The sequence below is a fragment of the Misgurnus anguillicaudatus genome, chromosome 21 (genome assembly GCF_027580225.2).
Source record: "Misgurnus anguillicaudatus chromosome 21, ASM2758022v2, whole genome shotgun sequence".
NCBI lineage: Eukaryota > Metazoa > Chordata > Actinopteri > Cypriniformes > Cobitidae > Misgurnus > Misgurnus anguillicaudatus.
Window position 1 is genome coordinate 51,792,566 of NC_073357.2, and position 14,377 is coordinate 51,806,942.

The window sequence follows — 14,377 nt, forward strand, 5'->3', positions numbered from 1 at the left end:
CGTTAATGCAGGTTCAGTGGCAAACGGGTCAATATTGCATACTATTTACAAGATCACGAGAAAACGCCAACATCGCAACCTGACCATACGTGTCAACCCGTTTGACTAAGGCTGGAGGCCCCACTGTCGTCGTTAATGCAGGTTCAGTGGCAAACAGGTCTGTATGGCAAACTATTCACAAGACACATAAAAGCGCCAAAATCGCAACCCGACCATACGTGCCAACCCGTTTGACTAAGGCCAAAAGCCCCACTGTCGTCGTTAATGCAGGTTCAGTGGCAAACGGGTCTGTATGGCATACTATTCGCAATACAAAGAAAGCGCCAAAATCACAACCCAACCATACGTGCCAATTATGGCATCAATAACCGCAATGGGAAAAATTACCCAAATCGTGCAGCCCTAATTGTTGTATATACATACAAATGCCACCTTGTGCAAAAAACTATGTTGCATGTGCACGCCTGCGTAAAACTGATTCTGGCTGCACAGGATTTACCGCGAGTTTGCAACATCACGGTAATCAAACACGGTTGTAATGATAATTTAATTTTAAAAGATAATACTATCTGTCAGGACATTTTATCGTGGTTAACCTTGAAACCGGTAATCATCCCATCCTTAATGAAAACTCATGTCAAAAAAAGGTGCGTTTGCACAGATCCACAATATACATAAAGATGACAAGGGGCCGCTTTTATAAACTTGCACTTTGAAAGCTATCTTTAAAAGTTAGCCTTTTCAAGATCCCAAAATGCTGTCATGTAAACAAACAGCCAAAAGCATAAAAACGTTCCTGATTTTGGTTGAAAAGGTTGTAGTATAAATGGCCCCTTAGTTCAGAGGATAAAAGCTTAACCCTTGTCTTTCTAACACATACAAGTGTAAACATCTTTGATCTTTACATGCTTTGAAAGCCTGAGGAATTCATCTTTAACGTTGACAGCATGGCAGCTCTTCTGTTACTGGGGTCTTTAGCTGAAGGCGCTTTTACCTAGCAGTGAATCTCCCTGTGTGCCTTCTCTGGCTTTGTTTCCACAGCTAGGCCCAGAGCACTACACTGCTTTTGTCATTCTAATGAATTGAGCTGAAACCAAATGTGTGAATCAGCAGTCTGTTTCATGCATTATTCTGTGCTTTGTTGTGCCTTTGACTGCATGTGTATACGCTCTTGAAGACAGGAGAATCGGTGAAGCCAACAATGTTGCGCTTCACGCCTTAACCAGGATGTTTAGGTTGAAATTTTACTACACTTACATTTTGAGAATGTCAAATGCATTTTTAAGGTCTGTCTTCATGGATTCTGAGAAGGTGTTGAGATGGGTTAAAAAATGAACGTGCTTTACCCCTTTTTTGGCTCACTCCCCTTAACGCTTGTGTAATGATGGTTCATGGTTGTGAGCAGAGCTCCTGGAATTCATGTTTGCCTTTCCACTTTAGAGAACTGCCCACTGTGTGCTAAAACATTTAGGGGCTTCTCTCTGTAGTTTTGAAGAAAATGTATTCTCACAGTATGGAAAACCTTTTCTATCTCTTATTTAAAGCAAGTCAAAAATTATTTATTTGCATGGCAAAAATAAATCTGTCTGTATTCTGATGAATAGTACAAAAGTCTAAAACTATTGCAATTTTTTTTTCTCGGTTGATGTTTAGTTGCAGGAATAGTCTATCCTTTTTCCATATTAAACTATGTTATTACTAGGGCTGTCAAAATTAACGCGTTAATAACGCGTTAACGCAAATTCATATTAACGCCACTAATTTTTTTAACGGAGATTAACGCAACGCGCAATTTCTGTTTGACCCTTGGTCCAGCCCATAGTTGGATGAACAGAGACGCAGACAAATGTGACTCTCTCTAAATGAGTAAAAGGTTTTCATAGAAATAAGAACATTAAGCAAATTGTCTACCAAATCCAATGCTCTAAATGCTCGTTGGACATCTGATATGATCTTTATTTATACGTCTGAGAGGTGTAACGTTACCGTCCTCCTAACTCTCATGCTTAATCTAATACAAAGATGCGGCTCAATTCATTTTGGTTTCGCTTTTATGCATGACTTAGAAAATAGACTGCAGGACTTGCTTGATGTTAAAAGAGTCATTAAGAGAGATAAAGTTCGGTACCTGATTATTGTTAAAGAGTTATTAAGAGCGACAAGACTCAAAAGCGATCCCCTCACGCTGACTGACTGATATCTGAAGCGCGTGCACACAGACGCGCGAGTGCGCGACCCGGATATATAGACATCTACACAAAATTACAGTTTTACAAATATCTGTTTTGATAAGAATTCACGCAGGTAGGCTCTATAATCTGTTATGTTTTAAGTAAATGTTTGGTTAACTGTTGGGTAAAACTATCTGATGTGTAACATTATATTAGATCACTTAGATTTTAAGCAGTCTGTCTCAATGTCAATCAAACAAAAGGAAAAAAAGTTGAACATACATTGATGATGTTTTTGCTTTGTGTGTGCTAAATCTATTAGTTTTACCAGGGATTTTAAGGTATTGATGTGGTAATATAATGTATGGATGTGGAAATGTTTGTGGTAATTTGACTCTTTCAACTTCAAACACGTGTAGTTCTGTCATATTTTGTTATATTTCAACAAATCATGCATTGTTCTATGTTTTAATAGAGAATGTCAAAATATGAAGAACTATTTTTTAAAAATTTGCTAATTCCGACTCAACTTGCCTGCACAGGTCACAAATGATGCAGCAGCAAACAAAAATGGAGAAAGAAAAATCTTCTGAAAGGAAAATTCATATACAAAACAATGGCTGGTGATTCTGTTAAAATGTAAACAGGCTGTTGTTAACATACATTTGCATAAAGCATATATATATGTATATATGATTAGAATATTAAAAACCTGAAAAGTGTTAAATTAGGGTAAATTTAGAATGGATAAAAATGTGCGATTAATTTGCGATTAATCGCAGTTAACTCATGAAATCATGCGATTAATCTAGATTAATTTTTTTAATCTATTGACAGCCCTAGTTATTACCTTAACTAAGAAGAGTTGATACATCCCTCTATCATCTTATTGCATGCTCGTAAGCGCAGTGGCGCGCGGCGACACTTTGATAGCATTTAGCTTAGCCCCATTCATTCAATGGTACCTAACAGAGACAAGTGACCAAACACATCAACGTTTTTCCTATTTAAGACGAGTAGTTATACGAGCAAGTATGGTGGCACAAAATAAAACGTAGCGCTTTTCTAGCCAGATTTAAAAGGGTAACTATATTGTATGGCGGAATAGCACTTTTGGGAGTACTTCGACTCGGCGCAGTAACACTCTCCCTCCCATTATGAGAGGGAGAAGGGGAGCGGATTTTTCAGGCGAGTTGAAAAACTTTGATGTGTTTGGTCACTTATCTCTGTTTGGTACCATTGAATGAATGGGGCTAAGCTAAATGCTATCGCCGCGCGCCACAGCGCTTACGTGCACGCACTAAGATGATAGAGGTATGTATCAACTCTTCTTAGTTAAGGTAATAAAATAGTTTAATATGGGAAAAGGATAGACTATTCCTTTAAGTAAAAATGGGTACATTTGAGATATTTGTCTTTAAATGTTTATATTGAATGTCTCTAATTTGGTGTAATAAATTTTTTTTTTGAAGTTTTGAAATACGGTATAACTATAATTATCATAATTGTACCCAACTCCAACGTTTTGACAGCTTTTGAAAGGGTGTTTTTTTACAATTACAATATATTTCCAAACTATTAAATTATTACATTTACTGTCTGTCAAAAGTTGTGTAGCAGATTTATGCATAATTTAAAGATTTTTATCGTTACGATTTTTATAGTCATGCTTTAGTACAGTGAAATTCTTATTTGTTTTTACAACCTCACGAGAACATAGGGTAGATTGGCAACAAACATTAAATTACAATAAAAAGTACATTAAAAAAATTCCAAAAAAAGTAAAAATTTAAAATGAAAGCAAGAAAAAAATTAAGAAGAGATTAAAGATTGAACTTAATACTCAACGTATAAAACAATTTACAACATAAAATAATTGGGATGCACTGAAATGAAAATTCTTGTCCGAAACCGAAAAAGAGAAAATCAAGGCCGAAAACCGAAACAGTGAAAGAAATTATGCCAATTATTACTTCCATTGCATTTATGGCAAATGACTGTATACTAACTTAAAATCAAGGCATTGCAATTGCATAAATTAATATGAAAATTTTAAAGAATAAATCAATTACAAATTATGCAAATATTTATTTAACACATTGCAACAATGCACAGTATAAAATAAAATTCAAACTTGACCGCACTCATGTGTAGGAAAGAACACGTGCGAAAGTAACCCAGGACGAAAGTAACAAAGTGATTTTCTAATTATATTTATTTAAAATTGAAAATATTTTTATATTTAAAATTTAATTATATTCCTTAAATGTTATGCACAGATATGTAAGAGAATAATGACAGCGTTTTTCACAATGTATTGTTTAAAAATTAAGTCCTTATCAGTGCCCAAACCTGCATACACGATATACTGATTCACGACTTCGGGAGCTAGGGAACAAATTGATACTAAAATACGTCCACAACGCAGACATGTTGCTTCAGACAAGCACATGCAGGTCACGGTTTCTGTTTGCCCCATCACAACATTTCGGCCATATTGTTTCGGTAATCAAATTTTCGGTGGCCGAATATTCGGTGCATCCCTATAAAATAACATGGGATTGATTGTGTTTATTCTGTGTTTTGTGTTGTGATTCCTAACGTTAAACAACTTTATATATTCTGTTTTTATTTTAACATTTTATAGATAGACCATTTCATCGGACGCACGTGCAGTGACGCGATAAGTGTCTGGTTTGAACTTTACTTCCGGTTTCTGTTTGTTTAATGGTCTGACTAGTGGCTGAAACTGAACTCTTGAACAAATACCTCCTCGAAAATAACGAATGGTTTTGGTTTCCTACGTGTTGTTTATTTCGCTTGTTATATAAATAAACTACTTTTAAAAGGACTTTGTTGTTATTTATTCTTAGCGGAGTTTACCGGAAGTTACGTGTTGACCACGAAAGCCGCTTGTTTGTGTTGTTACTGCTGAAACCGTCTATAGCTGTTAAAGCAGCTGTATGTAACATTGACAACTACTGGTTGAACTTGGTACTGAAGTCTAAATTCAAAATATTGGAGACGTTTTTCCCCCGCCCCTCTTTTGGGTTGCCAGACACATACAGGACGGAACTGAGAATGGAAAGCATACATTTATCTTTTCGTTTTTACGTTTGCAGTGTTTTTTGTTGTCTGCAAATTAAAAACCCGCTCATGTGGAACTCATTTCTGAGGTTGCGTCCAATGGCGGCCGCATTTATGGGCCATTGTGGTCTCATTTAAGCAACCAAGATAACTGGCAACCAAGCCATCAGAATACACTATTGGATAAATTGCCAGTAGGCAGGATCACATAGACCAAATACAAAACAGACATTTTGACACGAAATGCGCATTTCAAAAAGAGAAAAACTGGCTACAGCGTTTTTTTTTTAGAGAAACAGATACGTGAACTTAGCATGTGTCTTAAAACTACAAATATATTCGTTTTTTTATTTACATTCAAAAACCTACATACAGGTTCTTTAAATACAGAAGATGTAGCGAGATTACCAAACAAGTCCTAAAATCATTAGTATCAAACGGGTCTACCTTTGCTGTCTTGCCATATTGTGTATTCTGTGCTTCTCTTTTCCTCTCTCAAACCACAAATGGCATGACATCAAAGAAGCTCACAGGGTTCGCCAGCCTTTGACGCGGGTACTCTGTGATTACTTATTTGAACAGGGCTAGCCGACTAGTGCAGGTGTGGGCTCCGGGTATCTGTGACAACAGTCTTTGAACTTTCAAACATTGGAGTCCTTTTCTTATGTTGCTTTCTGAAATGTATTTATTTTGTGTTTTGTGTATTGTTCCCTAACTCTAAACGTAAACGTAGCCAAATAATACACTGTTCATGCTAACTAACTCACAGTAATTCTTTAAATTGACATATAAAGTAGTGCAGTACATTAGGATATTATTTTATCACCTAAATTGACATGTTTTGCCCGTTGAATTGCTCACGAGTGTTTGATCTCAATTCGTATGTTACGTTGAACTAAATACGAATGATTTTTAAAGTAGACTGTGCTTGCTCATGGCTGTTAGCTTTGGCTTGTCAAAACATCAGAAGGTTTTTGTGTTAACCCACTGGCATGTTTTCTGGGTTTTGAATAACCTGTTATTATAGGGTTGGGTTGATTTCTTTTTAGTTCATGTCAGAATTGCGCCTTTGAATTAACCATAAACGTTTTATGTTTTTATATGTTCAGCATCTAAATCTTTCTCTTCGCAGGGACATCAAGAACAACATAATCACACATATCGAACCAGGAGCTTTTTATGGACTGTTTGCCCTCAAACGATTGTAAGTATCATTAAGTCTCACTGTGCCACCAAACATCATTGCCAGGATGTAGCTGTAATTGTCTGATTTAGATAAAAAGCAGTTTTCCCTCGTGTGCAAGCGCACAAGTTCTGCAGTCCAAATGGACGATTTCCAGACAGTACTCCGCACGGCATGCCTGATGCTATCTACTTTAACACATGCCAGTAGAAAGGAGGGTGGAGAGTTTGTTCTTTATAATGTGTAGTGTCTGAAGTACATTCTGTTTTTGTGGTGAGTTTTTGGTTATATATGCACATACTAGCGCTGTCGTCTAGTACAATTCAATCCTTGCCAATATAAACTGCTCTTTGGCTGGAGAAATAGAGAAGTATGCAGCACCATTGGAAAAAATGTCTATCATCCTACCAAGCATGCACAAGATGAATATTTCACTTTTTATAATTCGTGTTTTTCCAGCATTTTGCCTCTGGGGTCACTGTGACAATGCTAAACTTAATGTTATTGATAGTTAGCAAATGCATTCTTTGAATATTATCTAAATGACTATTGAGATTTTTTAACATGAAACGCTTAAATAGCCGATCAGTAATCGATTAGGAAATTAAAATTCAATACAGTTTAAGATAGAACTTGAATTTTAGTGAATAAGTGAACATTTTCCATGTAAAGAGTGCTGGCATGAAGATGCTTTCTGGTATCCTCGTATCGAGTTACCATTTTCTTTCAAACTAAAGGGTGAATCAAAATGATTTTCTATGGTTGTTAACAACATGCCAAATAGTACAGTCTACAGATGAGTAGTTGTACAGAAGATTCCTTTAAGAGCTTTTTTGGCAGTACTTTGTGAAAAACAGTACGAAATATTTCATAGGGTATCTGTTAGAGCTATGCTAACATGAGTCACATGAGACTGTGGACGCTTCACACCAGACTCTATGGCACAGACATTTTCACAATGTATGTCTAACTTTAGAGTTCAAAGTCACACACACTATGTTCTCAAAATTTGTAAAAAAAAAAAACAATTTTAAAGTATGTTTCAATGTCTAAAATCCAGGCTCATAATTTACACTGTTAAACATTTCTGTAGAAATTACACTATTGCTGGCAGCAGTTTTTTTCAAAGTTAAATAAACATTAAACATTAAAAAGTCTTTATCTTTACATAATAAAACTAAAAGAACAGTCTTATGCAAAGTATTCTGGGAACCAAAATACCAAAAACACAAAAAAGTTTGATAAGGATTTCATACGTCGTCATAACAAGTTAGTCGCTAACTGGAATGACGATGTAATTGCTTTTAAATAGAGCCATTTTTGAATAAAAAGCATTTCTTTCTTTCTTTTTCATTGGATACCCTCTTTTGGGGGCTCACAGAATAGTAAACAGTTAATCGAATGAACACTTCGGGATCTTGCCGGAAGTAGTAAGTCATCCGGGTACTTTTGCCTACCTGTAGTGTTTGAATTCGGACATACTACTCGCCTAGTGTTTTTCGCTTACTATATTATATAGTAGGGGTGGAACGGTACACAGAAGTCCCGGTTCGGTTCGTATCTCGGTTCAGGGGCCACGGTTCGATTCACTTTCGGTACAATGGAGGGAAAAGCAAAACAAAAATGAAGAAGGCATTTTTTTTAGTACTTAAGCTAATCTTAAAAACATAGGTGTCCTTATCAGTGTTATTTTGAGATGTCATGAATATGAACTGAAATGCATTTAACATACTATCTCGTATTTCAAAAATGTATACCACTTTAAGTAATCTTGTACTCATCTTTCATACAAATGAGTTCAAATGTATTACAAGTGTTACCTAAATACATTTTAAAATTACATTTTGGCCTTATTTCATATTAATGTACTAAAGAACAAAAAAATAGGCTTGTAGGATGAATTAATAGGTGTGTACGACTTCACGAGGTGCTGCAAGAAACGACAAGTGGATGACGTCAGAGTAACGCGAGAGCGATTTGAAATCAGCCTCCTCCGCAAGATTTCTCGCGGTACTCTGACGCTGATGGCGCTGCGTAAGGTTGAGCACACTTTAAAAAAGCAGCTGAACTCGACAGAACTGCGCCTCGTCCATTAATTGTATATTAGCAGGACAATTTATCTCCTACTTCTCAGCATGAGAAATACAAAGTGTCGCGTGTGAACTGACTGAAATGCGTGTGTGTCAAGGTGAATGCGTGAGACTTGAGAGCCCCGATTAGATGTATTTCCACTAACATACCGGCCGACGCACAGTTCTCGTCTTTTCCACCACTCTCTCGCCTGTACTATTGTAACTGACTGGAAAACTGAAGTTTTGCCAAACTTGCGATCTTAAAGAGGCCGGCGGAGCGTCTAACTCTTGTGGAACACCACTTGCCATCCTCGCTATCGCTGCTCAATAACTGACTGGACTGGCGTCGACCTGACAAAAAACTGCAGAGTGCCAGAATGTAGACGGGCTCTGATAGATCGCATACATAGGCGGAGCTTGGCTGCATCGGCGCCAATCAGAGCTTCAGAGCTAAAGCGGGGCAACATATTAGCTGTCCATAAAGAACCCGCGGATCTAACAGTAGTTCCGCATTACATTAATTATTTTGCACGTAAGTTTTTTTTATTTTCATACCGTGTATTCTCCGTTTAAATTCATGCACCGAACCGTGACCCCCGTACCGATTCGGTTCGAAACGAATACATGTACCGTTCCACCCCTATTATATAGTATGGAAGTATGTGGTTTCGGACGCAGCCAAAGACTTGTTTATTTTTGAACAACTGTTGCCAGTAAATAACATCAATTTTAAATCTACAGTAAGTTACTGCCAAACAGCTGCATTACTACAGCATTTTTGACAGTGAAATTATGAGATTAAGAGCTTTTGAATTTGATTTCACATTGATTTCAAACTTTGACATGACCTTATGTCAATGATAAACATATCAAGGTTATATTTTTTCACACAAAGTTCTTTACTTTAGCTGGGTTTTAAACACTAAAACAGTGTTGTTAAATTCTTCATATTTTGCCATGTTATGAGCATAACCAACCAAGTTAACAGACTATATGATATTACCAGTATGTGAATGAGTTTAAAGTTAAACATAACACGTTGCCTTATCTTTCATATTTCACAGAGACCTGTCTAAAAACCTGATTGGCTGCCTGCATCTGGATGTATTTAAAGGTCTTTCAAACCTTGTTAAACTGTAAGTCATGTTTTTATTTCTGCTGTGAATTGATGGTTTTCTTATGGTGTAGCATAGTAAAAAATAAGTATTTCCGAGATCCTAAATTAACTCTTGCCAAGAAGCAAATGTGAGTACAAATGACTTTGACAAGTTAATAACACTAAACACAGTACATGGTTTATATTGAACTGTAAGAATGAGATTGCTGATGTATGCGAAGCGATTGATTCATTTCCAAGACATACAAACGGTTCAGGTGAAGAAAACATCTGTTATGACTTTACAGTGAAAATGTCTCCAGAACTCCAGTAATAACTGTTGCATGAAGACATCAACTAGTTAAACAGTTACAGTAATATGCAAAGAAATGAATATAATCTCATTGTCATAAAGACTGAAAAAGTAAAAAAATAAAAATAATGTAAGCAACATACCAAACACATTAAAACAGCCTTTAATGGTAAATTTCGTTTTCTTAATGCAGATTTATTAATTAGAGAGGCTATTAAACAATACATAGTGCATATTTATGCATAAAAACGTATGAGTGGAGTGTTTTTGGCAATGTGAATCTGGTTAATTAAATTAAATGCAATATATAAATTTATTAATATAACTAACTTGTATTAATAAACTGCATTCATTAATGCGGTCAGGGATTAATAATAATTTAAAGTGAGATGGCATCTCCCATCAGATGTTCATATTAACAACAAAAAGAAAATCTTGTTCTTTGTATATTTATAAATCAAACAGACACAAGATATACACAGCACACAGCTTTAAAGTTGTTGGATGTAGCGTAAAACATTGTAATAAGGCACATAGCCTACCAGCAAATGACCATACTAATTTCCATACTTTCATACTTCCCATATTAGTGACAATATAAGAAGATGAGTCCACCCATCCACACAATGGCACTTTTAAAGGAAAAAATGGGAAAAGATAAAAAAAATCATGTCTATGTCCAATCCCTCACTTATACTTAACATAAGGTTAATAGTTCGCATTTTTTTACAGTTTGATCAGTGGTAAGGTAGCAAGCAGATAGTGAGGAGATGTTTGCTTTATGTAACAAAAAAAAATGTATGGTCTTAAATGCGTGAATTCGCTTAGAGCACCTTTAAAGTGCGGTAAAAAGGACAAAAATTTCATTGGTGGGGTTTGACTCAGTTTCATTAACCTAATAACCCTTCACAGAATGCAAAACTCATCACAGGTGTTGTTAGATGTGCCTGTTATCATTGACTTCCCATGGGTTCAGAAACAGCTGCAGATTATATTAGTGTGTGTCAACTTCACCAGTTAAAGGTGGAGATTATAACCGATCCAGTCATTTTAATTATGACAACAATTAGGGCAGATTTCACCCCAAACAGAAGTGATGTCAAGGGTATAAAGAGGAAAATTAAAAACATAAACTATTTGTCATGAGGCTTTTAGTTAAATATGGTAATAAATATCACTTCAATAAGTAGGACCAGAGGTTTCTCTTAGGAACGTTAACCATGATTTTATTACAGTTGAAATGTAGTGACTGTGTTTTTTGCAAATTGATTACAATTTGTATAACCACAGTTTTAAACCAAATACCATGTTTAAACTATGATTACTTTTTGTTAACCATGTTTTTATTTGATTTGTAGTAAAACCATAGTTACCACAAATGTACTATGGTCTCACCAAAGTAACCATAGTTTAAAGGGATACTCCAGCCAAATATCAAAATTACCCCGTGATTTGCTTACCCCCAAGCAATCCGAGATACACAAGTCCATCATCTTTTAGACCAGTGGTCTCCAACATGGTTGCCCGCATGGAGTCTGTGAGCTACCCGCCAAAGCACATTCTATTAATAGCCTTAATTTTATCTATTACATATTGTTTTATATTAGCTTGGCTTTTTATGTATGTTAACATTTGAAACAATGAAAAACATATCAACACGTACAACAAAAAAGTTTTGAGTAGACTATATTAAAAAAAAGTAGTCCTTCAGATTGTTGTATCCATTGCGGTATAGCCCTGGCTCACAAAAAGGTTGGAGACCCCTGTTTTAGACAAACACATTTGGAGTTATTTTAGTAAATGTTTTTGCTCTTCCAAGCTTTATATATAATTGTAGAAAATAGAGATCAGGGAACAACTTCTAACTTTAATCCCCAAAAAGTGCATTCATCCTTCACTGAAGTAATCCACACGACTCCAAGGGGTTAATAAATGTCTTCTGCTGGAAATCAATGGGATTTGGAAGAAATATATCCATATTTAAAACTTTATAAGCCATAGTAATGTTAACAACGACTTCTTGGACTCACGCGATTCACGAGAGTGTTTAGCTTAGTGAGCGTTGGTTGCCATGGATACGCCGTCCAGTGACTTGTGAAGTCCAAGATGGTGTCGTAGCCGGAAGCTAGTTTTATAAAGTTTGAAATATGGATATTATTCTTACAAAATCACATCGATTACCCACAGAAGACCTTTATTAACCCCTTGGAGTCGCGTGGATTACTTCTGTAAATCAGAAGTTCTTCCCTGATTACTGTTTTCTACCTTTATAAAGCTTGGAAGAGCAAGCACATTTACTAAAACAACTCCAAATGTGTTCGTCTGAATAATGATGGATATGTGCATCTTGGATTACTTAACTCTTTCCCCGACAGTGTTTTTTAAAAAGTTGCTAGCCAGCGTCAGCATTTTTTATGATTTTCACAAAAGTTTAATGCCTTCCAGAAAATGTTCTTCTTTAAATATATAAACATACAATATACCAAATGAAAGAACAGACCCTCTGCTTTCAAACAAAAAAAAACATTCCATCCTATTTTTTTTTTCTCTTTTTATCACCTCTCAAATATGGGTAGGTTTCTTTAAAAATAAATAAATATTTGTGAAGGACTTTTTATAAAGATCAGATACAGAGCGATCCTCAAAACATACACGAGTTTGAACCGTTTGCCCTAAGGGAATACATTCGGGTTTTATAAGTTGTGTAAGATCGCCACCTAATGGATAATAGCGGAAATACGAATTGCCAGAAAAACTCATTTGCTGGGAAGGTTTTTTTTCTAAATTGACAAGTTAACTCGTCAATGGCGGGGAAAGAGTTAAGGGTGAATAAATTATCTCTTAAGATTGATATTTCGCTGGAGTATTGCTTTACAATGGTGTTTGTAGTAAAACCATAACAATCAATCTGCCAAAAACCATGGACACTATACTTACTATAATTTAATTCAATTTTATTTATATAGCGCTTTTTACAAATGTTCATTTCTTTCAAAGCAGCTTTACATTAATAGATGTAGGGGAAAACACAGAATAATCGATACATAATATAAGAAGTAGAATACAGAGGCTAATAATAAACCGTACAAACGAGCGTAGTAATAATGTAACGTATACAGTGAAAATAATACAGAGAAAAACCCTTGAGAGAGATACATATATATTTATGTATATAAACACGATAGGGATATGAAACGGGTAATAATAAAACCTTGTTTCATTTTCATAAGGGTTGACAAAAGCAGTCTGTTTGTTTTTTATTTTGTGTGGTGTGTGAAGTTTGTTGCGTATGTGTGTTGGGTATGCTGTATGTTCTCCAAGCATATACTAGCGCTGTCGTTTATTATAACTTTGCACCAGATACAAGTCAAGAACGTTTTCTAGAAATGTCAAGCTCAACACACTGTACAGCAAGCATTAACTGTGTTCATTATTTAGCTAAACTGCATTTTTTTTTTTTTTTTTATTAATATATAGGATCCAAACTATGCACAAATGCAAATAACATACATGTATTCAATATGTGTTAACTTGTAATAAGTGTCTATTTAACATGGTACATCTGAATTATTTGCCTTTTTGTTACAGGAATCTTTCAGAGAACAAGTTTTCTTCGCTCTCACAAGGGATCTTTGATAGCCTTACGTCTTTGAAAATACTGTAAGTGGAATTGCAGTCGAAACTCAAATGGCCCAATGCAACACATAAAGCACAATCAGATATCCATTACATTCTAAGCTCCAGTTCTCTCAAGAGTTTGCGTTAGCAATGCATCATGGGTAAGACCTGGGCTAGTGGGCAATAACTGTTTGATAGCTTTTATGTCTTAACATTAAATTCGCTTTCAAAACAAACCTTCTGGAAGTACTCCCTAGGTGTAAAAGTGTGACAGCTAGCCCTGGTCTCCCCACTTTATAACTTAAATGTATGGCATCATTGTTATGTCTTCAAACACGTTGATCCTGGAAAAGGTAAATGTAATTTATCAAATGACCCTCATATCTGTTTACAGGAAGGAACTTTCTTATGATCTTTAGGCTTTGATGTGGTTGGTGGTGTTTTTGCGATTATACTGTAACATACCATGTATACATGTGTTTAGGGAGTTTGATAGCCCTTATCTCCTGTGTGACTGTAACTTGCAATGGTTGGTGGTCTGGATCAAAGAGAAGGGGGTGGGAGTGAAGGAAACCCGCTGCTCATTCCCTCGTTCCCTGCAGGGGCAACTTATAACCACCATCAAACCTGGAACACTCACCTGTGGTAAGAATACACAGACATGCACATACACATTTGCTTTTATCATGGTCTGCTATTTTGTACTGAGGTAATGATATAATCTATACCATAAGACAAGATACTATCTAATATGTTTAATAAGCCATTTTTCTTGTTTGGATCATTGGCCCAAACTTAGAAGAGTTTAAGGCTATGACAACTTTGTTTCTTCTTGCG

At 35.8% G+C, this 14,377-nt stretch overlaps 1 protein-coding gene across 1 annotated transcript in view; it reads left to right on the forward strand.

Annotated features, from left to right (window-relative positions):
* Positions 1 to 14,377, forward strand: part of adgra3 (adhesion G protein-coupled receptor A3) — a 52,669-nt gene that overhangs the window by 14,107 nt on the left and 24,185 nt on the right. The window contains exons 3-6 of the mRNA XM_073859355.1: positions 6,391 to 6,462; positions 9,578 to 9,649; positions 13,511 to 13,582; positions 14,025 to 14,185. Of these exons, the coding sequence (XP_073715456.1) occupies positions 6,391 to 6,462; positions 9,578 to 9,649; positions 13,511 to 13,582; positions 14,025 to 14,185 (377 nt within the window). The remainder of the gene's footprint in view (positions 1 to 6,390; positions 6,463 to 9,577; positions 9,650 to 13,510; positions 13,583 to 14,024; positions 14,186 to 14,377) is intronic.